This window comes from Silene latifolia, chromosome 4 (assembly GCF_048544455.1).
Source record: "Silene latifolia isolate original U9 population chromosome 4, ASM4854445v1, whole genome shotgun sequence".
In the NCBI taxonomy this organism is placed as follows: domain Eukaryota; kingdom Viridiplantae; phylum Streptophyta; class Magnoliopsida; order Caryophyllales; family Caryophyllaceae; genus Silene; species Silene latifolia.
In genome coordinates, this window is record NC_133529.1 from 64,372,784 (window position 1) to 64,399,699 (window position 26,916).

Sequence of the window (26,916 nt, forward strand, 5' to 3'; positions counted from 1 at the left end):
AAAGTAGCCGAGATCGACTTTATCACGTATCTTCATAAAATTCAGCTATTCGGGTATTCGGTGTGCTATTCTGTTATTGGTTTGTGGGACGGAAGCTTAAACAAACACAGTGAAATCTAGTTGACTGTTGCACATATCATAAGACAAGGTCTCTAGCACGTTCTAAATTCTAATCGTCGTTAGTTAAAATGGTCAAAATTGACCTCCCTCTCTAAATCTTGCATAGTTGGCTTTTGAAGATCAATCGGCTTTAGGGCAATACGTTCTGCATATCACTAGACAGAAAATTCTAATCCACATAATATACTCATCCACATACATAAAAAAATTAATTAACTATATTAATATATCCTTACTCACATTTATATTCAATCGATGTCCATATGATAATCCAATCACGAAAATTTCAACGCCACAATCTACCACATCATACGGCTCTAGGTGTAACGAGCCGCCAATCCCTAAGCGCGTGATCTGTTCACTTCGAACCCTTAGATTTTATGTTTCTACTTATGTATTTTCGTTTCTGTTTTTATAGTTATGTAGTACTCCAAGATTACTTCTTGCATGTCGAATCTTGGAGCTAGCTTTTTAGTTTAAGATACGTTTTTAGGCGTTTAGAAAACGTATCGCTATTCTGCACATTCAATGTTTCCTGCTACCAGGCTTGTAATATCAAATTTACCTCTTTGGAGAGTAGTAGTCAATCAACACTACTACAAAATGAAGCTATAGTAACACCTTGAAAATGTTGCAAAATGTCAAAAAAAATGTTGCCTTATACTTTAGGCAACACTTTTAATAGTGCTGCCTAAAGCTCCGTTGCAATAGCCCGAAGCAACACTAAGTCTCCCCTTACCCATTTAATCCAACATATTGATTATCCCATATTAATCTGAATTTTTCCATAATTTAACCTATTTTGATCTCGTCCCATATTTGACCTGCTAGAAACAAAGTTCGATTTGACAATCACTTGCTCTACTAGCAACAATGTTCAATTCGATAATCACTTGGCTCAAATAACTCGTTTTCATATTAGTAAATCGTCAGCAAAGCACGTTTTCATATTAGTAAATCGTCTACAAAGCATTCTTACATTCAACTGAGGTAATACATCATTCGTTTTCACCTATAACATCTCTTGTTTTTCTTCTTCTCTTGCCTTCCATTGTGGATTTGTGGTACAAATATAAGCCACTTTGTGGACACTAAGAAATCCTGGGTCTCAGTCGGAACAAATAAAACTTAGAGAACTAAATTATGCTGAAAGCATTCCAGGCCGAAGCCAAAACACTTGCAGGAAAGGAAGTGACCTGCAGTGACAAGCAAACCCGGAAAGATTTTGCTGCGATCCCATAATCACATTATGCAGCAGTTCTGCTGAGCCTCCAGCATCTCTGGTGATCTGCATCGATGAAATTAATAGTTAGTTCAGCAAACTATATCATAATGACACCATAGTCCATATAGGCTAACGGAGTAATTGTAATGTCAAAACGCGAAAGATAGTAGAAACAGTCAGGGAATCAAGGATTCTTGTAATTTAAATTGCAGATTTGCAGGTAACCGCGCATACAACAGTACCTAGTTTAACTAATGTTCAAATATACTTGGCAAAATTTACCCCCGCCTAAACAACCAGACTCAAATTAGACGACCTACAAGTCTACGACCCAAAAAAAAACTAGAAAAGTACAACCTCAAATCCAAATTAATCCGATCAATCAATCAGATATGCTGGGCCCTGTATTTACCCGATCCAAAAGGAACGGATTTGACACGAAATGATTAATTGATTATTTACACAAAAAATATAAAATCCTTAACAAACAGGGGTCATGCCCAAATGCCCACAAGTGAAAATTCGACCTGAAGTGGCACATACCCGAAACTTAATAATCTGACCTGTACCTGGTCCATGGACCCGTTTGCCAGGTCTAGCAGATAATTCTGAAATTAGTCAAGGAAAAAAGTATACTCACAGTTGTCCAAGACTTGAAATATCAAAGTCGGGAGCAAGCTCAGACACAATATCATTTGGTGGTTGGCCACATTCTTGCATTTTCTGCATCAGTTCTACAATTCTGGTGAAGTTGCCAGGATCACTGTCATAGACTCCATTTAACTCTTGTATAAGCTCATATTGGTGTGAAAAACGTTCATAATCTGTTGGACTCAAAGAAGATTTATGGTCTTCCAACCATTTAGGATATCGTTCCCCAATTTCTTTCATGGGCTCGTAGAGAATGTCCTTGGACAGTAGCTGCTGCATCATTGTCTCCACCATGGACTCCATATCCTGGACACAAGACAAACAGGTATAACAGTAAGACCACAAATACAAGTACCTTATATATAAATATTCTCAAAGTGGTCATCAAACAGTCTAGCAACAGAAAGTGAGCAGGCAATCCCCCATGTCTATTACGAAAGAAGGAATAAGAATAAGAACAATAACAACAATAGCCTATGGCGAGGTAGGGGATCAGTGTATGCAACTTACCCTACGAAGGTTGTTTTCGAATGAACAAAAATGATAAAACCAAAGGCACTAAAAAGAAACAAGTTTAGAGTTTTCTATTAAGAGACTCTAAATTTAGTCTAATTCGAAAACAACCTCCTTTTGGAGATGTCCTAGTCCCACTGAAGCTAATAGCCTAACAGAATCTAGTGTTCTTAAGCATATGCCATCAACTCGCACATAAAATTAACACGATGGTCTAATGCACATAAAGGTCTCAAAGGTCTCCCATCAATTGACAAACTCTTCCATGTCTGAGATGTGCCAACCTAGCATGACACTATAACCTAGGTAGCACGGACACTTCTCGTAATTAGCCGTCCCGTGTCCGACACCGTGTCGGACACCGACACTCCTCGGACACACGCCGAAACGTGTCGGGCGCCTATAAAGCCGTGTCTAACTTTCAACATTTATTTGGGCACGTGTCCGACGCGTGTCCATGGTATTTGGGCCGTGTCCGACGCGTGTCCATAACATTTGGACAATATTTGGGGTGAATGATGTTCTTTAGACGGGAAATGAGCTGTTGAAATAGATTGATTAGAAGATGGGTTTTGATGGGAAATGAAAATGAGTTATAATCATGGACAAGTTTTACCTTTACTTATTTAAATTTAATATCAAATACTTTTATAAAAATAAAATCGAATGTTTATAACTATAAAATATATATTTTATTAAATTTATATAACGTGTCCCATGTCCTAAATTTCATGGGATGCCGTGTCACGTGTCCGTGTCGTGTCCGTGTCCGTGTTCGTGTCCGTGTCCGTTTTGGTGCTACCTAGACTATAACAACATGAGCTTAATCATTCAGACAAAAAGCACCCTTGTACTTTGGGGTAGGAGGTTGAAGCTCTAGAACATCAAGCCGCTTCATGGCAGTTAGCTCCATACAACTGAACAAAGCTTTTGAACCCCTGAGTGATACACACATCAAACCTCATTTACAATGTGAGGCAAACAAACACCATCCTCACTCCTTAGACAAGTAAAATTAACAATTCACCAAAAAAATTCCGGTCAAATAAACTCAAGATATAGCGGCAAATCCAACTACCCATGATAAGTGATAACCATCCCCATAGAAAACACAAAGGCCATCCATATAGACATGTCCAGATAGGTGATAAAAATCTCTCAACAATCGTTCGAACAAAATAGTTACAGGGAATCCACAAATAAACTGATAACTCTGCCCAATCATGTTTTAGGGCTTGCTTGGAATGGGAGTAATTATTAAGGGAGTAATGGGAGCTAAAATAAAAAGAAATAGGAGGAGATTGGGGCTTTGTGGTGGTTGTGGAGGGTGGAAAGAGGAGGTGAGGGATGAATTATTACCTCCATATGGAGGTAATGCATTACTTGGGGGGGAGAGGTAGGGAACAATTACTCCCTTAATAGAGTGACTATTACACTATATTTCCCCATTTCTATCTCCAACCCCCATCCCTTCCCTCCATTTTTTAGTTCATTTTAGCTCTATTACTCCCTTAATAATTACTCCCATTCCAAGCAAGCCCTTAATGTGATAACCAACCTAACACTAACACATCTTTTAAAGGATGCAATCCCCCCCCCCCCCCCCCCCCCCACACACACACCAATTAAAAATAGCAGTAACAAGTTAACAATTTACGGAAAGTACACGGGACATTACCAGCATATTTAGATTTTAGATTCCACTAACATAAGTCGTCTCCCTTGGTAACAAGATAGCTCAAAACCATGACATCTCATCAAGTTCATTCAATATAAATGAATAAGGAGCTAACTAAGAAGCTGAAAAGCAAGCCAAGCCAGTAACCCTATGTCATCACATAATAACTACTAGCTATACGAGAGGGACATCTATCTGACCATCAAATGGAGTTGCAACAATGTCATTAATTCCCTTCTAATACCCTTATAATAGATATTAAAGCTATAAGCTTTCAAGTGAGAAAGTAATTAGAAAAGAATCCCCATAACGATAACAAAAAAACATCACAAGCCACTTCTATTAGCATAATTTTCAACCCACAATCCCTACACATTGAATCCAATCTTTAATTACACTTCATTTATATAAGAAACCCTACTGCCACCTAAGATCTTGGGCTCATTATTCGATATAAATTTGTTCCTGCCAGCAAATCCCTATGTCCACGCAAACTACTCACTCCTGACGTCACTCTTGAGGATGTGATTTTACAAACACAATAACACCTACTTGGCCACTTCCAAGAAACCGCTGTTTAACAAAATGTTAATTGTTCCTCATAACATACGGGCCTCATGGGCTTTCGCTACCAAAATATTCCATATGGCACATTTTTTTTTTGGTGTAAAAGGAGTCACAAAGGCAATATGTTGCTGACGGGATTTTAACCCAAGCCATGAGTACCACCCCTCATGACTTTACCAGCTAGGACATCTGCAATATTCCATACGTCACATATTGATACATTTGACCCATATTAATACTTATGCTAACCAGACACTTATCCTTACTGGACTACTCCAATTCCTGACATTATTTTCCTCCAGCTTTGAGTATGTTCAAGTAATCTAACAAAGTACTAGCAACAACATTACTCCAGTGCCTCTAGGGCTCATGTCTTATAAATCCCCAAAGAGTCCCACCTAAGACAGAATAAGGACTGTATGTACAATTCTTTAACCTTGTATTGCAAACACAAAAATTGTTTCCGCATAAACTATAATGATATTTGCAATCAGAATTGTATCTACTTCACACAATAAGAAGTGCAGACATTTTGTGAGCCAATATTGCTCCTTACTCCATCATATTCCAAAACCAAAGAAAATGACGAGTTGTTGGCTCACCTATAATAAAGATGCAACCGTCAACAGTAAATAAAAAATTTACAGTACGATTTCCATAATCTCGCAATCAAACAAAATTAAGCACACCACAAGCAATCTATTTGTAACAAAAAAAATGTTCACACACATTGTAAACCAAACTTCCAAAGCTATGGTCATTATCATCAAAATTCCCATCACAGATTCATTATTGATCATTAATTAACGAAATATACCTGAGAGCCAGCAAGCTCCTCAAACTGCTTCACCCACTCTTCCATCATAGCATCCTTACTCAAATCCTCACCAGCCTTTGGACCTCCAGCCATCAACTCGATATTCTTAACAGCTTCCCTAGTCTGCTGTCTAAGCTGGTCAAGAGTCTCGGAAACATGGGACTCACTATTACTAGCACCCTTCTGTGTTCCCTTTTTCTTTGCCCTTAAATCAGGTAAACCTAACCCTAACCCTTGTACATTTGTAGGCAAAGATGGCTTCTTTCCTTTATCCTCCACATCTTTATGCTCATTTCTGTAAACCCAAATCAACAACAACAGCATTACTCATGTGCTTCAATGGCTCCCGCTAAATTGTGAGGTAAGGGGGTCGGATGTATACAACCTTACCGTTATGTTAGCAACACAAATAGGCTGTTTCCGAATAATTCCAAATCCAGTTTTAGCAAATACCCATCATAGAAAACCGAATTATACTACAAAAAAACAATAAACTTGATGAAAATTAAAGAGAAATTAAGTACCCTTGAGTTGGTTTGAGATTAAGGGTCTGAAAATCATCCAAAGCACCTGAAAAAAGCAAAAAAAAGATAACAAATTTACAATGAATTTGATTAGTTTATGCTAAAAATTCAGTTGAAATTGAGAAAAGATAGAACTAACTGTCTAAAAGTTGGTCCAAGTCATCAGAATGAGAAGCCATTGAAGAGATTCCAAACTATTTTATACTTTCTGATGAATTAAAGAGAATTACGGAGAAATTTGGGAAGATAGATGTACGTATTTATGTGATGAGGAGATTGAGTATTGGAGTTGTGAAGGTGTTCTATTCGACTAAGTAGCACCAGAAAACTGACTAACATTCGAAATAATGTAAGTTATTCATTGTTTGTTGTCAAAAAAAAAAAAAAAAAAAAAGGAGTTGTGAAGGTGTTGAGGACAAAAAGAAAGGTTTATCAAAGGAAAGAATGATGATGAATTGATGATTTCATGGTGGGGTCAAAACTCTAAACAATGAGGATATTTTCCAATAGGAGGATTATACATACCTCCAATTATTATAATAAAGAGTTTTGTTTTAAAGTTTCTGAGTTTTAGTATGAAGTTTCTTACCTTATTCACTTAAATATTAAACTATAAAAAATTACAATAAAACTCAAAAATATTACATATATGTTTAGTTAAATTTTAGTTTTGACGGAAAAAATATTAAAATTTAACTTATAAACTTTAATATGCTCAAAAAAATACACATATGCTCAAAAACAAATAAAGTTTGAGGTAATAAGCTCAAAAAAAATACATATTATGCTCAAAAAACAAAAAAATTGGAGGTAGTACATCCGATGTATGTTCCTTTTTCTCGATATTTTCGGTTCTTCCAAATTCCAAACTTCCAAGTTTCTATCAAAGATATTCTCCACCTTAAATAAAATATAAAAATAAAATAAAAAAACTAAGGAAATTGTCAATTTTAATGAAATATAAATCAATAGATTTAAATTTTTATTATGGAAAATTCAGTAATTTTACGAGTATGTATTGGAAAAGGATTTAAATTATTAAGGGCATGTTAGTTAATTTTAGGAGTTACTATTTGATAAGAGCAAATTAATGTGATTTTAAAATTTGTGAGAATTTGTTACATGCAATTTTTTTGTTTTTTTATCAAATAAAATTTCGTATGTGACTCAAATTTTTTCCATAAAGGCGTAATTCACTTGCGTATATCCTTGATTTACCATTAAAAAATTAAATTATAGTTATACTATCCACATATTTGGCCAATCTGCGTATTATAATAAGCTCAAATTATGAAAGTTTTTATGGCATCAATCAAACTGTCACGTAATCTGTTATTACTATCATTTGCAAGTACGAAGGAGCAAAAAAGTTAGATCAGTCACTTATCTTTGTCATTTAAGATTATTTAAAAAAAAATAGTGGAACTTTGTTGTTAATTACGTAAAATTTTGATCTTAACATACCTTAAAATACAGATTTTGGATCGGGAACAAGATAAACTCATATTAATATTTTTTGTCGCGAATAAGTGAGCAAGCGGTGTAATTACTAGAGCATGGCTTTGTAAATTTCTATAGATAAATTCATTGTTCTGTCCCCTTATCCACAAGTTAGATGGACAAGTTCAATTTTTTTTTAACAAACGTGTACTATCATATTATAAACAGTAAAAGTATTACACGAAACCACTAACATACCAGTTAATATTACAACAAAGATAAAATTTAATGCGACTAATACTATTAGAAACCGAAATGGGAACTTTATGCACGTTATCTTTGTCGAGCAACCGGAGAAGCTGGTTGTTTTCAACTTTGAAAAGAACATTTTGTAGTCTATTAGCAGAGGCAAGAAACATGGCCTTAAGTAGGGCAGTAACGGTACTTTGAAGATGAGAGCAACAGAAAGAGCTGCGAACCTCATGGTCAATACGGTTGTTGTATCGGATTTGAAAAGTGCATGTCAGAATCTTCCTGTTGAAAGCCACGTTAATCTTGAAGCAATGATGAAAGAGCTCTGGTGAAGAAATTGAAGGCCTGGTAACATTAGACTTTGCTTATGCGAACACATCACTCTTAGACTTGGACACGAAATCATGTTGTTATGAGTAAAGCAAATCAGCCTCTTGTATAATAGCAATAGGGTTAACAGGGCAGTCATGAAAGATAACATTATTCCTATGCTTCCAGATAGCAAAAAGTATGAGAGAAAAGCGCATGCTTGCCAAATACCGTGTTTATCAGATTGCGACAAGTAGATTAAAAAGTTATGAATCCAAGCAAGAAAGGGTATGTTGGAGGATGACTCAACGCGGATTCCAAGGAGGCTAGCAAGCCACACTCTCTTAATTATGACACAATCTCTGAATAAATGAGACAAAGATTCGGAATCAAGGTGGCAGAAACAGCAAGTAGAACTCACAATCATACCTCTGCGAATTAGAATGTCCGCAATAGGTAATATTTGATTGACAATTTTCCACAAAATAAGCCTGATGTGGGGTTGACATGGAAGTTTCCAGATCAAAACAAAGAGAGAAGACGTATGAGATCTTGAAGTAGATGAGTGCTGAGCTAAATTAAGAAGGAACGAGGAACCAGACTTAGCCGAATACCTTCCATCTTCTGTGAACTTCCAATAAATTAATATAGTCATCCGTAGGCTCTGATGGAAGTTCCAGAGCACAAATACTTTTTGCTGTAGCTGTATTAAAATATTGGAAAACAGCCTTAGAGCTCCAATGAGTGGAGTCTAGCAGGAGATCAGCAAAACTGGTCGTCCGTGCTTGCGTCTGTGACTTGAAAAAATATTTGTTACCAAGAACCCAAGCGTCATTTCTTAGATCAATCGATCTTCCATTTCCAAATATCCATGCAATACCGTCACGAAGTAAAAAGGTGGACTTGACAATACCTTTCCAAGGGAAAGATGCGGCCGAATATTTATAAATATTGTCAGGGATAGGAAAATCTTTCTTGTATTTTGACCGGATAATTTTGGATATAAGAGAAGTAGAATGACGCTGACATCTCCAAAAAAATTTAACCAACAAGGCTTGACTAACAAGTCTCGCATTCGTTAAACCCAATCCACCATCCGACTTCGGTAGCTGTAATTTCTCAAATGGTAACCAATGTTGGGCGCGTTTATTTTGAGATTTCTTCCACCAGAAAGGTTAATCAGATAATTAATTTTCGTGGTGATCTGCTGTGGAATTAGAAGAATAGAGGCCACGTAAGTAACGGATGCCATCAAAATTGAATTAACAAGGATTAACTTAGCTGCTTGAGAAAAATTTACTAGGCCCCAAGAGAAAATTTTACTGGAAATCTTGTCAATGAGAAACTGGAAAGCTAAGATTTTTCTTCTGCCTAAATCCATTGGGACTCCAAGATATAATCCAAAATAACTCTTAGTTTGCACTTGTAAAATATCAGTAATATGCTCTTTAAAATCGGCAGGAGAGTTGGGACTGAACTTGATATATGATTTGTGATGGTTAATCATTTGACCCGAGATAGAGCTGAAATAGTTCAAGATGCTACGCAATGTTTCGCAACTAGTTGATCTTAGACGGAGGCACAAGAGCGAATCATCAGCGTATAAAAGATGAGAAATAGCAGGGCTATGTCGTTATAGCTTGATACCTTCAATGAGTCCATTAGATTCAGCATTGTTAATCATAAGAGAAAGGATTTCCATGCAGAGGATGAAAAGATATGGTGAAATAGGGGTCGCCCTGACGTAACCCGCACTGAGGAAAAATACGGTCGGAGGGAGTACCGTTAATAAGAACTTACATAGAGACCGTTCTAACACGAGTTTTAATAAGCCTCCTGAACTTCTTTGGAAAACCAAAAAGCTTTAGAACTCTGAACAAGAAGGGCCAAGAAACCCTATCAAAAGCCTTATTCATATCAAGCTTGATAGCTCCAAAACATCAAGTACCTCTTTTGCATTGGTTAACGTATGTAAGAATCTCATGATCAAGAAATCCCCAGTCACTGATTAAACGTCCTGAAACAAAAGCATTTTGATCTTGGCCAATAATAGTATCTATCACCATCCTGAGCCTAGTAGCAATACATTTTGAAGCCGCCCTATAGATGACGTTACAAAGGCTGATTGGGCGAAACTGAGAAATATGCTCAGGTATATCAACTTTCGGAATGAGAAAAATATGTGTGTTGTTCCATGCAGGAAGAAGGTGACCACAGTTTAGGAAAGAAAGGACTGCCGAAGAAATATCATCCTTGATAATTTTCCAGTAAAGTTGATAAAAGCGGGGTGGAAAGCCATCTGGTCCGCTGATTTATTCGGCTTCATCGAGAAAAAAGCTTTTTCAAAATCTTTAGAAGTGAAGGGTTGAGAAAGATATTCTTGCTAAAATCAGTCCAATTGAGGAATAGGCAAGTCTTCAAGGGCTGAGGACGGAAGAGTTTGATTAGTCGAACTGTATAAGCTGGCAAAATGTGACATAACCAACTGGGAAAGATCCAAATCAGAGGAAGTCCAGTTTCCCATATAATTCTTTAGAGAAATGATCCGAAGACGCTTCTATCGAGATTTAGATCTACTAATAAAAAGAAGTTGGTATGCCGTCATTGAAATGAAACTCAAATTTTGCACGTTGTTTCCAGAAGGATTGTTGGATATGGACTTTGTACTCCATAGATTTTATACTATTAATATAGTTCAAACCCGAGGAGCAATCTTGGACAAGTGAAGCAGATACAGGTAAATCATAGGATATGGAGCTCCAGTCAATCATAAATCTGTGACGATTTTGAAGAACCCATTTAAGAATTCCAGAATGGATTTGTCTAAGTTTGAAGGAGACGGATGACGAAGCAGGACCGTGACATGTAGTATTCCAAATAGTAGAAATAAGCCACTGAATTTCCGGATTATCCAGACACCAATTATCCATCTGTTAAGGACGCTTTGATTTCTTACAAAGGGTGGTTGTAGCTAGGACAATTGGGGCATGATCTGAAAGAAAAATATTTAGATTCTGAACATGAGCATCTGGGAAAGAAAGAAGCCAGTTCTGAAAAGTATAACATCGGTCCAAACGCTCCAAAATTAAACTTGAGGAGCCCTCTTGTTAGCCTAAGTAAACTGAGGGCCCGAAAACGGGAGCTCGGAGAGAGGAGTAAAGATTCTCCAATCTAAAAAAGCCTTCTATCCAGCAATGTTCGAAGATCCTCCCAGTTTGTCAAAAGGATGTTCAAGTTGATTGAAATCTCCAATCATACAAAGCGCATAATAAGCCGAACGTAGAGCTTTCATATTATTCCAAAAACTAGCTCTAGACGCAGTACAAAACTCGCCATACGGAAAAAGAGCATACCATACACTATTGGAACCACGATTTACAACGTTACAAAGGATGAAATGCGGATCCGTTTGATAGGATTGTCGCAACCTAATCAAAGATAAATGTTAGGTTCATATACCTATTATTAGACTCCTCTAATAGTGAACTAATTAACTTCTTAGTTATTTGTTCTTTAGATCTAGTGCATGCATAACAAAATAAGAGATTTATAAGAAAAATAATGTCCCTTACATTATTATTTTCGGATTTATGGGCACAAGTAAGGTCTCCTACCTTCACTTGTTCTTGAGCTATAATGAATATTAGGACGATCCTCCAAAATCCCAATGTAGAGATTCTCCTCTTGATTGCACCCAAGATTTAACCCTTATCACTACCAAATAATAGGTGCTAGATATTTGTTTAGTAGTTTAGCTTAAAATTGATTACTAATACTCATATATTACATTAATAATATTAGTAATGTTGTTTGAACAATTTGGATCATCATTTCTCAAGTTTTAGAGAAAGATGAAAGAGTAAGTGAGATTGTGAGAGTTTAGCATAAAAATGCATGTGAAAAATTGAATGAATGAAAAATAAGAGCAAAAGATGCTCTAATTAGGAGGGGAGGCCAGATGGAGTAGTCCAAATAGGGCATCTTACTTTTCTCTTTTTGTCTTCACAAGAATTGGATGTGTAAGATGTGTAAGAGTAGGTGTAAGGCTAGTTGTAGGTAGGCATCATCATGCCATTTTATCAAATAAAATAAAACAACCAAAACTCACTAACACTCCCTCCATTTCGGTTCAACCTACATAAAATGGACTACCATTTTATTTTGTCAATTTGTCATTTGTCACACAATATGTCACATGTAGTATGTTACATGTTATTAATTAATTTAATGCATATTTATCACATAAATATCATTTTATAAATTAATTAAATTACATACAACAAATTGACTAGCGATACTTGATCACATAAATAAAATGGGTCATATAATTATAATTCACAACATCTTGTAATTATAATTAACCATTCATTCTTATCTCTATTGTTTCACAAACAATAATCAATTTTAGTAATAAAGTATTTCAATTACTAAAATAAATCTTATTTAATCCCATTACAATAAGATATCAATATTATCTCTCACAAATGAATTGTTCAATTTTAAGGAATTGATCAACTTGTATCATCATACAATTAATCAAATTTACTGATAAGGGCATCATCCTTTAGGTGTGACCTTAAGGGATCAACTGACCACCACCGTCCCACGACAGTAACGTCAAACTCTAGCAAGCCAATCGTTACCGATTAATGTTGATCAGTTGACTATATAAATGAGTCATTCCTTACGTATTCTTATTATGAGATTTAATTATGATATTAAATCATGTGATCGCACTATTGTTGAGGACACATTTTCCAACAATCTACCACTTGTCCGAGACAAGTGTGCGTCACCAATTCTCTTGTCCTATTGCAATCTCTCACTCAATGCAAGGTGTCTCGCAGGTCGTACTTGCACTTGATCATATCTTGTGGTTTCCTCGATCTGGAGTGTAACTGTCTGACCGGAATTATCTACCATAGATACCTTCCGAGCGTGGCCACGCATTTCCAGTTCACTACTCCTCGAGTGGCCTTGAGATTTCAAACAACCCTGACAAGGGGTGAACAATTCCTATCGCACTATTCCCTTCGTTCAGCCACAGTTCATCATAACCTAAAATATACCCATTTGATCTCATTTACGACAGTCGTAGAGCATAAATCAAAGCCAATCATAAATTTGTGCCAACTTAGGCGAATAGTCTCTAGTCAAAAGAATTGACTCATAAGAATACAATAGTAGCTCTTGCCACGACCAGGCTTTATGAATTACCAGAACTCTATAAGCAGTCACTGCCCGACAGAGTGTCCCATACAGTCTGCCTATGTGATCGACTAGTCATCCCATATGACTCTATGGCACTTGAACTTGCCATCAATCGCATCACACTCTAGTCACTTCGAGACGTCACCTCATATAAGTAACTAGGGGCGAATACCATGTCAATCCAGTTCACTTTAATGGGGTTCAATTTGTCTCTACAAACCATTTGGATATAACAAGGTAACGGGTGAGTTTAATAAAACTCAAACGATAAATGCGATTATCACATATGAATAGTCAATACTCTATTACTACTTCATATTTTATAATCTTTAGTGTACCATTAACACTAGTAAAAATGCATTAAAAGTTTGGCAAGTGGATATACCCTATATCCATACATTCCAACTTTATTAATTGCTATTTCTTTCCATTCAATGTCATCTCTAATGACATGAATTTATCTGAGTATATGTCTTGACTTCTTACTAGACTTGGGCTTCTTTAACTTGAAAGATGCTCCCACTGTTATCGCATAACTTGTGATAAAGTCATTTGTAGAGGGATTCAACCTTAATCCCTACGTTGACCATTTTAACACAATTTACTTAGATTCCATTTGTAGAATTTGCAATGCGCGAAACTAAAACACTTTTCTAGTCTCTTACTCCTTAGTCAATAAGACATCCTAGGATTTCAACAAATCCTTTTCGGTTTGGAAACTAAAGTTTGTGCAACCCTTCAACACATAACTTAGTTCATCATCCAAACATATGAACGAATCCTTTATTCTTCTCAAGAATCTCAAGGATGTTCCTTAAGGCTTTCACAAGCCATATCATGGGAATTATCTTGTTATTGACTTATTATGCTCTAAGCATATGTCACATCATGGCATGTGCGTCTGTTGGCATACATGATCATTCTAATGGCGGAATAGAAATCGATTTCATGTAATCAACAACTTAATAGGTTCAGTGAACGACTATGACTCCATCATAGTAATTCCACTTCCATCAACATGAATAACCCATTCAACCTTGTTGATGTTAAACAGATACGAAAGATCTTATCCTCATAAGACTCTCAACTCTATGCCAATATTCTCTCACATAGATTCAAAATCTAGAATACTTTGCATCCCTTTCCAAGTCTCCCAATCAATCTTTCACAGAAGAAGGCATTGGTACATTATTCTCAATAAGTAATATGTTATCAACATATAATACATGGAGAAACAATTCTAGCTCCCACTTAACTTCATGTATAATCATGATTCTTCAATCATGTGAATGAAACCATTCACTATTATCACATGAACGAAAAGTATAATCCTTTAATGCTTGCTTAAGACCATTCTAGGATCACTTAAGAAAGCTACGCATAATATGTTAGGATTCTTAGATCTTCATCTAAGGTTTTGTGTTCCAAACACATCCTTCTCTAAATTCCCATTTTAGAAAAGCGAATTTTAATTATCATTTGCCATTCTTCATTAAAATGAAATGCGGCAATTCCTAACATAATTTATCTTGATCAACATCTTCATGTCAATCTTATGCATTTGAGTACTCTAAAGCTCTATTTACCTTTAAAGAGACCCTCGCTTTAAAGTAAATCTACTCTTGAGTTACAATTTTTGGATTGTAATGCTATGGCTCGTATGTAACAAGGTCGATTTGGGACAAGGTCATAATACCATTACTTTCACAAAGCAACATTTTAACAACAAGACATGTGTGCTAAACTCCCACTGAGCTATACTCCCACTCTAAACTCTATAGTTCCATTACTTTCACAAAGTAACTCATTAACTATAAGACATGTTTGTGACGATCTAATCTACTCCCACTCTATCTCTTAGAAATACCTCTATCTTCTTAAGAGATAGCTTTGTGAGTTACAAACATATATTGTGGAGTATTTGGAAGTTCTTCTAGATCGATTTAATTTGCACATAAAAGACCAGCTCTATCATGGCAGCTTGATTCATGTCATATGCGAGCCTGATCCATGTTATTTGTTAAATAGACTCTCTATTTCAGGTATCTCCTAGTTGACCATCCGTTTAGAATTACGTGTCCGTCTTGGATTTCAAATTCCCAAAATTGAGTTCAATAACTCAAACCGACTCATATTAGTTTGATCTTATGGGTAGTGACACTAGGTCATAATCCATCTTTAATAAATCAAATTTATTACTTATATTTTTGCCATTACGATCGAATCGTAATGCTTTAGTACCTTGTTCAATTGGTTCTCTACGTGATTTAGAAATTTCTCAAATTTCTCAAATGCTTCACTTTATATTTGATTAAGTAAATATACCCATATCTACTTAAATCATCGTTAAAAGTGACGAAGTAGTTATAAATTCCCTTTTGCGGTGATGCTTATTAGAACATATACATCGGCATGTATTAGTCCCAACAAATCACTTGCTCATGTCCCTTTACCACTAAAGAGAGTACAAATCATTTTGCAAAGGAGACAAGATTCGCATATTCCATATGACTGAAAATCAAATGGTTCATAAAATCTAGTCGACACTAGCCTTTTAATGCGTTTCTTATTTATGTAACCTAATTGAAAAAGCCAAATGTACAAATTATTTGGATTAATAGTTTGAGTCTTTTGGATCGTATTATGAAGATATCTTTGCTCGGGTTGGAAGTGTCCAAAACTTGTATATCATAAAGATAAGTGACATGGCTCACAGCCATGTCTATTTTCAACAAAATACATCTTTGATGGCAAAATATAAATCCTTTCATGTCTCACATAGAAATGGAAATAATGTTTTAGACAAAATGGGTACATAATCACCATTATGTTGATTACAACTCAAAGTTATTAGCTAAAACAAGTACACAAGTCTCTCTTGAAGTGGCGGCTACCCTAGCTCCATTTCCTTGTCGGAGATTTACATCACTCTTGTTTAGCTTTTCCAAATTTCCAAGTCCCACTTGGAGTAACAAGTCCAACTTTGATATCTCCCAAATACTTGGGGCAATTTCGCTTCCAATGGCCCATGATATTACAATAATGACATTCTTCATAAGATTGGGCACCCTTCTTGGTCTTGGTTGTGGTAGTCTCACTATCCATTTCCAATTCATTATCAGGTTTGGGTTTCTCACCCATCTTTGCCTTCCCTTTAATAATACCAATACTCCTTTCATTTGCAAGGACACTCTTGCTAGAACTCCCACTGAATTTAATATTTCTCATTGTTTCTTCAAACAAGGATGCCTTTGGTTTAGTGAGATTTTCTTCACAAGATTTTCTTACCAAAGTGGTGGGCAATAATATTGGAGTGGGTGGTGTGGAGGTGGTAAAGAAGCAAAGATTTCCATCCTGACCAATGCCACAACGTAATTCTCTAATCGTATCATTGCCATACTCGGAGCACTTTTCATCGAATGATTGGAGCCATGAATTAATGGTGATTGGTGTAGGAGTATTAGATGAATTCATTGCGTATAATTAACTACAAAAATGGAAATGAAGGAAATAATTAACATCTGTCGTTTTAAAATTACTTGTAAACAAGTATTGCATTTATATAGTGACCTCTACCCAACTATTATAAATGATTCCGAGATCCAAATTCATATTAATACGGGTACGGTGAGCCGAGTCATCCCTTATTAATATAACTCGGTGAATTAACCTCTTAATCGATTCTACTTCTAGAACTCTCGGTCGATAAAAATTACTCTAATTTTCATCTTTAGCCCGGAACACATGCGACTACGGTCACGAATACTTCCGTTGAGCTCAATCCAAATTTCGATGTAATAACATTTTATTACCCACTTACCCAACGTAACAAGTTTAGCACCCCGGTGAGCCGAATCTACTTCCTTATGAAATTGGGATTCATGGTTTCTACTATTTGGTAAGGCTAATTCTCAATTATTATATGTGAGAGGTCTTGTCAATTTATTATCTATCACGTTTTAAGTGAATTAAAGCAGTGAACTACGATAATTGTAATTGACACGGTCGATGACTCGATATGATATGCATGTGTTGTTATGGCGATTTGGCAATGCATGCAACATATCAAAATAAATGCTAAGCAATAATAATAAGTTCCTAGTATGGCCTTCCTAAAAATAGAAAATCAAATAATCTATTACATATTCGGAAACCAACTCCTTTGGTCCCTTGAATCTTCAAGTGGCACGCCTTCCAAGAACACCGTCTTCGTTAGATCACCTTTCCGAATGGCACCGTCTTTGAAGATACTCCACAATTACAAATAATAATAAAAATACAAAGCTATTCCTATTATACATTTGTAAAATGGAAAACTAGTGAAAATAAAAGTGATACGAGATCACATTAAATTACAACCGAATCAATATTCCCTTTCATTACGGGTAATATCGATTAAAACTAAAGCCATACTAAGATAAAATTACATAATTCAAAATTATATAAAAGACATTCAACAATTGAAATATGCAGCATTATAATATGTATCTATCATGCCAAATTATGTGCCAAATCGCCCTATTTAACTTATATCGTATATATAACCCGGTTTTATGGAAATGCGTGATAACAACTTCTTAAAATCACAAATTAACACTTAAATCACATCTAAGCTCAAGTTAATTATCCTAACACTTTTAGGACTCAAAAATTAGTCATCACTCAATTTTTGACAATAGTTCAACTTGATTTAATTTTTATGCTCATATTTGACCTTAAAATCATCATTTATATGAAATAAATCCAAATTAAATTACAATAATTTCAAAATTTGAATTTTAAATTTTTGAACTTTCTGGAATATTTCCATGACACTCATAATGTCAAAAATCATGGTTAAAATTTTCGAATTAATTTTGAGAAAATATAGTTGCATTTTATCGGTTTTATCTCATAAAACATCTAAAGTATCCAAACATTAATCCAATCAATTTTACAACCTTAGATCTGATTAGTGGGATATTTATGCAACCTAAAAGAATTTTTTCATGCCATGCAATTCGTTTTAGCTATTTATGCTAAAATAGTCACTATTTATGCTATTTTTACACTAAAAATTCATAAATCATGCTAAATGAGATCATTTCATCTCAAAATTTACATAAACTCTGTAAATCATGCATGTGACAACATATTAAAGTTTCATGTCCTGGTTCGAAGTTTAACTATTTTTAACCATTTTACCTCTTTTAATCCATTTTTACCTCATAAAAATCTTAAATCATGCAATATTAATCAAATTAATACGAGATTTTACACACAAATTGTAAAATATGCATGTGAGGTCATATAACATTTTCAAGGTCAGAGAGTAAGTTTAACCATTTTTAGTCATTTAACCTCCATTTATGCCATTTTTACTCTAAAAATTCATAAATCATGAAATATTAATCACATTAATATGATATTTTACATTCAATACATAAAATATTCATGTGAGGTCATACTAAAATACCACGGTCAGTAGTAAAGGTTAACTTATTTTAGTGAATAAAAATTCATTTTACTCATAAAAATGTAATAAAATCACTAAAAATCATTAAAATGAGCAATAAATTTCCATAAATCATAAAATGACCTAAAAATATTTTAGGACCAGAATATATAACATGCATAATTATTTCGTGACCTACACTTATAAATCACAAATTTTTAGTTTTATATGTTAACATTTTAACTCGGAAAAACAATAACCGATTATGCATGCAACATCCTATGCTCTGATACCACTTGTTAGGTTCATATACCTATTATTAGACTCTTCTAATAGTGAACTAATTAACTTCTTAATTATTTGTTCTTTAGATCTAGTGCATGCATAACAAAATAAGAGATTTATAAGAAAAATAATGTCCCTTACATTATTATTTTCGGATTTATGGGCACAAGTAAGGTTTCCTACCTTCACTTGTTCTTGAGCTATAATGAATATTAGGATGATACTCCAAAATCCCAATGTAGAGATTCTCCTCTTGATTGCACCTAAGATTTAACCCTTATCTTTTTTTTGGTGAAAATGTGAAAATATATTAATAAAGGATAAAATTTAAAGGATAAGATTTAACCCAAGATTTAACCCTTATCACTACCAAATAATATGTGCTAGATATTTGTTTAGTAGTTTAGCTTAAAATTGATTACTAATACTCATATATTATATTAATAATATTAGTAATGTTGTTTGACCAATTTGGATCATCATTTCTCAAGTTTTAGAGAAAGATGAAAGAGTAAGTGAGATTGTGAGAGTTTAGCATAAAAATGCATGTGAAAAATTGAATGAATGAAAAATAAGAGCAAAAGATGCTCTTATTAGGAGGGGAGGCCGGATGGAGTAGTCCAAATAGGGCATCTTACTTTTCTCTTTTTGTCTTCACAAGAATTGGATGTGTAAGATGTGTAAGAGTAGGTGTAAGGCTAGTTGTAGGTAGGCATCATCATGCCATTTTATCAAATAAAATAAAACAACCAAAACCCACTAACACTCCCTCCATTTCGGTTTAACCTACATAAAATGGACTACCATTTTATTTTGTCAATTTGTCATTTATCACACAATATGTCACATGTAGTATGTTACATGTTATTAATTAATTTAATGCATATTTATCACATAAATATGATTTTATAAATTAATTAAATTACATACAACAAATTGACTAGCGATACTTGATCACATAAATAAAATAGGTCATATAATTATAATTCACAACATCTTGTAATTATAATTAACCATTCATTCTTATCTCTATTGTTTCACAAACAATAATCAATTTTAGTAATAAAGTATTTCAATTACTAAAATAAATCTTATTTAATCCCATTACAATAAGATATCAATATTCTCTCTCACAAATGAATTGTTCAATTTTAAGGAATTGATCAACTTGTATCATCATACAATTAATCAAATTTACTGATAAGGGCATCATCCTTTAGGTGTAACCTTAAGGGATCAACTGACCACCACCGTCCCACGACAGTAACGTCAAACTCTAGCAAGCCAATCGTTACCGATTAATGTTGATCAGTTGACTATATAAATGAGTCATCCCTTACGTATTCTTATTATGAGATTTAATTATGATATTAAATCATGTGATCGCACTATTGTTGAAGACACATTTTCCAACAATAAATACCCTAAACACAAATGAATGTAGTAATAGGGGTCAAACAAAATGAGACGGGAGTTGTTAATTAGTTGTTATGGGGTGAATTCTATCAAGGTCGGTTATCGTATGATTGCTTGGTTTGGTTGGTAAACTTGTGATAAAACAATAATAAAGGAATAGTCTAGGGAGGTCGGGTCACACATGCACATTATGTAAATGCTCAAGTTAACATAGGAGTTGATAAAATAGTTAATTGTTTAGGCTTAAAGACAACCACCTCTTGGCCTTATTGTCAACCATAGGTCGGGTCCTAGAGAACTCTCGTTATGACTAGGTCGTCCTACTAACATATGTTTATTCTAATTCAATTTCGTGCCTCTCGACTTATAAAAGTGAATTAACAAATTTAATCTAAGATAGTAATCATTTATCGAAGATTAACGATACAATGCAAACATGTGAAAGAAACAATGAAACGATATTATAACATCCTAATTCAACAATTGCAAGAACTACTTATGCATGGTTTCCCTTATTCTCTAGACAATTTTAACTATTCTTGCATAATGTAAATTAGACTAATGACAAGTGATAAAGTGATCATAATTAGTAAATGGAAATGACAAAGGAATAACAAAGTAGTACTAGAAATGAGATTACCTGTATAATGGAAATAGAACTTGAATATAGAAGAACAAATACTTGAAATGGAAATTGCAAATGAATTTGAAATGTTTAAAGGAAATTACAATAAAGAAATGCTTAAGGGAAATCTAATCTTGTAACACCCCGGTTTATGAAGGAGCCTTTAGCAAGACATTCCCTAATAAACCGGACTGTTACCATCTCGGTTTCCCGAGGTAGTGAATAACAAATTAAACTCCAAGGCAAAATTATATAATTACTTTAACTTAATTATTACAAAACCTCTTTTACGTCAAATTACAAAGAACTAACATAAATAAAAGTGAAAGTCTTCTAGATGATGATCTAGCTACTAAGTCTTCTGATCCAGTGTCTCACGCCCACCAAGCTCCCGTTCTATCTCTTAAACCTGTCAAGTCTGCTCGCCAATATTTGGGTCATCACAGGTGTTCACGAATACACAGGGTCAACCACGAGGTTGAGTAGGGAAAACAATGAAACAACAAAATATGATATGCATGCTCCTCTGTCACCTCCATCTCCATCTCAACTCATATCTCATATCTCATAACACACAACCCGGAACGCCCAGCCATACCGATCCCCGGTAGACTATATGTATCGACCGTAGCCGATCTGCCAGCTCGCAGCTGAGGACACCAGGGCAAGTCCTGCAGAACCCGCCTGGGCCTTATCACAACATCGTCATCACCACACCACATCACCACAACATCCTCCATCTCCAATGCATATGAATGCTCAAAAGAAATTAATGCAACACAATATATATAAATCATCGAATCGATAAATCATAAAATCATGCCGGTTACCCGATGTTGTGATATCATACTCAATACGATCAATTCAGTCAATCACCTTCCCGTATATGAATCATAACGTAAATCAACAACCATGAATCAAGTCAACACAATTCAACAAAAACGATAATAAGTCAAGTGTATTTCCCTACCTCAAAGTGCCAGCAATTCCAATTAAGCAGTTTAAGCAGTCCAGAAAATAAAGCAATGAATTTGATTATCGATCCTTCACGAATCCGTCACCTAAAACAATTATAATATTTATAATTACTAATTACTAAACATAGAAATCTCCCAAAGTAGAAGCTACTAAAAATAGATAGGTTACCCAATATAGAGAGTTCCTAAAATAGAAGTTTTCCCGAAATACAATCCCGACACCAAACTTATGCCCAACTGATAACTAAAATAACCCGATTAGTATTTGACCCAACTTCCCAAAATAGAAAGTTACTAAAGTAGAATTTCTTAAAATGGAAACTTTCCCGATATAGTAACTTTTCTCTTTTAACAAACCCGACTCAAAATCCGTCTCTAATTATTTTAAAAGACTCGGGAATTTAAATTAAATAAATTATTTAAATGACTCGGGAATTTCATTTAATAACTAATATGATAAATAAAATATTAAACGAATTAAACGATTTAAGAAAACCCGAATCAAACATAAAACAACTCGAAAAAACCGAATCCACAACCCGTGACATCTCACTCGCCCCAAACCCTCACGCACCGCCTGAACCACCACGATCGCCACTGCACCGCCCCCACTTCGACCCGACCACCAACAACCACCACACCTGGTCGATCGCCACGGGCGAGTCAAACCAGGGCTGTCATTGCCGCCTTAGCAGGGGTTGCCGCCACCAACAGCCCACCTTTGCAACCCCATATCCACCACTGTTATCAACAGTACACTATTCTATCACCACCATTCTTCTCGCCGCCAACCCACGCACACAGACACCATAGCACCACCGTTTCGACCTCCCCCTAGTCCACGGTGGCGCCACCCCAAACCTACCCGTCTAAACCTGCCTGAAACCCGTATATAAACCCGTTGCTACCCCCCCTGTCGCTGCCGCCGTTTCACAGTCACTACCACCTCCTAAAACCACCCTAATCACCACCACTACACTCGTCACATACCACCCATTTCCCTTACCCCAACAACAACCACCAGCCTCATCTCCCTAAGTCACGAAACAACAACCAACAACTCGGCAAAAATGCGAAAACAGAGAAAAGGGTTGAACTCTTACCTTTTCCGCCACCACAACAGCCACCAGGGCCACCCACGGTCGTCGGCAAACACCCTAAAGCCTTCCTTGCTGCGCCGTCAACACCCATGCTCTCTCTCTCTCTCTCGTTTTGCGTGAAGGTTGAGATTTTAGCTGATGAAGTGAGGGAGGCGTGAGGGAGGCGGGTGAGGGAAGGGTTGGTAGTGTTTAGGTTATAATTAGGGTTAGGGTTTTAGGGTTAATTAGGGTTAGTTGGGCTTAGGGTTAATTGGGTTGAACATGTTATTGGGCCAACTCAAATGGGTTAGCTCACATTTCGAATTTCATATAAACCCGTCTCAATTAACTTAGATCGATACAACGCGAGTCAAGTAAAATAATTAACGTAATTATCGACTCAACAATTAACCCGACTTAATTAGTAATATATAAAATGTATAATAATTAATATATATTAATATCCGTTTAATTGATTATATATAAAATACGGGGTATTACAAATCTAACCTAAACTAAGAACTGGAATAAGAGTATAAAAGTGGTGTAGAGGGTGTGTAAGAAGTGTGTTTTAGGTCCCGGATCAACACCCTTTATATAGGACAAAAGGGAGTAACGGAAACGAGCTAGAAGAGGCTAACCCCGATCGGGGTCGTGTATTTTTTGGTTATTTCTCTTAATTCCTCATTAATCAACACCAAGTATCCTATGCTCCGTCATTAAGCTCCTTAATCACCCGAGTTAAGAGAATCATTTGGCATCCTAAGAGCATCTCCAAGCTTGACTCTTGGTCTTGCTTGACTTCGACTTTTCTTTTGGGCCAATTCCATTTATTCACTTGTTCATCAAACCAAGCTCCATACTTCTTACTCGGGCTTGGAAATTACCAAAACATCCTTCCGCGGTCATGCTTAGTCTTTTAGCCTCGTGAACTCGTGTGCTTTCTACTTTGACGGGAAGAAGCTCATAAAGCTTAATTTCCTACAAAACATAATGAAAACAAGCAAACACATCTAGAACACAGAATTAGCTCACAAACACTAACATTAGTGCAAATGACATGTAAAATAAAGCTAATATAGAGGGTTAAAATGTATATAAAATGGAGTTATCAAACTCCTCCAAGCTAAACCCTTGCTTGTACTCAAGGAAGTACACAATACAATGTATGATAAGGACAAGGGTACGAGCAAAAATCATCCCTTCCAAATGCAAATTCCCGTCAAGTAACTTTAAAGTACAATGAATGAAATCCCGAAACAACATGGGCATAGGGAAAATGCAACAACATGGATGAGATTTATATGACGGCATAGCATAAAGGACTTCACATGGACATTTCAACTCTTGCACGATCTTATTGACATTGGACTCCTCACGGGAAAACACTCACACTCATATTATGAACAAGGCAAATTATATGTGAATGTGACACTCTCCTATCTACGACTCAAGAGAATGCGCCCGCAATATAGTATGGTAAACATTCCAAATCAACAAGACAATGCTAACAAGAATGCACATATATAAGCCAAGAGAAGAGATAAAAGAGGCTAGGGGTAATGGGTAAAAAGTGGACAAACGAGTTTGGATATGTGGATTTAAAGGTCGAGCTAATCAACCATCCAAACGAGCAAAGAGTGCTTAAATAACCCAATACCGATCTTATAGCAATAACCCATTGAACCAAAGCAGCATATATATGGCCCAAATTAAAACTTTTAAAACACAAAATGAACTTCCCAACTCAATTTCTTCATAACTATCGAAGATCAATCTCATCTCTTTTTCTTCTCTTTTTCATCAAAACCTTTTTTTTTTCATTTCTTTTTTTTCATCTTTCTTTCTTTTTTTCCAATCCATTTTTTTCTTCTTCCTTTCTCACTTCAACACAACGGGGATTAGTGATCCTGTCAACATCATCAACCTCACAAAAGCACCCTAAACTCACCAAGATGGTTACTAGCTCAACAAGGTAGGCATTTTGGCATGTAGCTTGAAACAAATATGTGGTAGCATATAATGAGAAAAGGCTCAATAATAGGTGATGCATGTGAGAAATTATAATAATAAGGCTTCATGTGCAAACTATTGTAGCATGTCTAAGAATAAGGAACAAATGACATACTTGTGCGTTTTGATGTAACCACACCAAGAGGAGAAACTACACACACCTAAATGAGACCGGGTAAAGATGCACCAACCTTTTTGGAGGCTCTACCTTACCATTTATGTAGCTTACCAATGTCAAGATCAAGTCTATTTTGTCCAAAATCCATCCCTCACCCACTATGTCAAGACATCCCCATGTAAGCAAAACCCGTCAAAAGCGCGATTCATTAGCTTATAAAAAGGGAAATGCAATGGAAGATGACATTATGCATAAGACAAAAGGGTGGACACAACAAACACCTTCTCATGAAATTTTTCAATTTTCAAATTTTTAGTTTCTTTTTTTTAGATTTCCCACAACTAGACTCACTAAATCCCTCCCCCAAGTTAGAACAACACATTGTCCTCAATGTGTAGAACAAAGAAGGACACCCGACAAGGGGAGATGGGATGACACATGTGGAAATAAAGGAAGGCTAACCCCGATCGGGGTCGTGTATTTTTTGGTTATTTCTCTTAATTCCTCATTAATCAACACCAAATATCCTATGCTCCGTCATTAAGCTCCTTAATCGCCCAAGTTAAGAGCATCATTTGACATCCTAAGAGCATCTCCAAGCTTGACTCTTAGTCTTGCTTGACTTAGACTTTTCTTTTGGGCCAATTCCATTTCTCCACTTGTTCATCAACCCAAGCTCCATACTTCTTACTCGGGCTTGGAAATTACCAAAACACCCTTCCGCGGTCATGCTTAGTCTTTTAGCCTCGTGAACGCGTGTGCTTGCTACTTTGACGGGAAGAAGCTACTAAATGCTTAATTTCCTACAAAACATAATGAAAACAAGCAAACACAACTAGAACACGGAATTAGTTCACAAACACTAACATTAGTGCAAATGACATGTAAAATAGAGAGCTAATATAGGGGGTTAAAATGTATATAAAATGGACTTATCAAACTAAAATTTGATAGGCTATCGCACACCTAATAAAACAAATGATGAAAAATGAAAAGAAAGTGGAAAAACAAATTGGAAAAGAAATGAATGAAAAGAAATGAAAAAAAAAAGAAGCATGTTCAAAGAAAATGAGAAAAAAAGAAGATATTGTGTTGAGTGACTTCCATATTATTATCCATTACATTTTTTGGGAGGTTCACTTATGTTTTGTATTGAGAAGTAGCCAATTTGCTATTTTTGGCTCACATTTTGGCGCCGTTGCCGGAGAGCACGGTTTTATTGCGTTTAGATTTGTTGATTTCTATTTTATTTTCTTTTGTCTTGAGGAGAACTTCTTCCTTGAGACCGTTACTTACGAATTTCATGAGATTGTTCTCTTATACCCAGGTCTTCTCGTATTAGAGATTTGCTTTCACCGGATTCCGAGCCCGAGAAAACTTTGCGTAGAAACGACGTTTTTGGAATGAAGTTAAAGAAGCCGTTTCTTCCGTGCAAATTGAAAGTGCAAGAAAGTCTTACTTAGACGATCTTAAAGCTTTTGAAAAGGAGGAGGTCTCTAGTTCATCATCTCCACCACCACCACCATCTCTAACTAAAAAGATGGTTAAACTTTCCGATCATTCCAAGCCCACCGCGGCTATGCTTCCGGCCGGCATTACAACTACTCAAATTACCACCCCGGAGTTCGAGATCAAACCGGCTTTCATTAGCCTTGTGGAGAG

The 26,916-nt window shown here is 35.7% G+C and overlaps 1 protein-coding gene across 1 annotated transcript; it reads right to left on the bottom strand.

The window, feature by feature from the left end:
* Nucleotides 1-1,013: 1,013 nt before the first annotated feature.
* LOC141653539 (peroxisome biogenesis protein 19-2-like) lies at nucleotides 1,014-6,398 on the bottom strand. Its single transcript, XM_074461333.1, has 5 exons — nucleotides 6,235-6,398; nucleotides 6,096-6,141; nucleotides 5,572-5,866; nucleotides 1,986-2,302; nucleotides 1,014-1,408 (listed from the first exon to the last, which is right to left on the bottom strand). Exons 1-5 carry the CDS (start codon nucleotides 6,272-6,274, stop codon nucleotides 1,363-1,365), a joined length of 744 nt encoding a protein of 247 aa, XP_074317434.1. The 5' UTR covers nucleotides 6,275-6,398; the 3' UTR covers nucleotides 1,014-1,362.
* Between the last annotated feature and the right edge of the window lie 20,518 nt (nucleotides 6,399-26,916).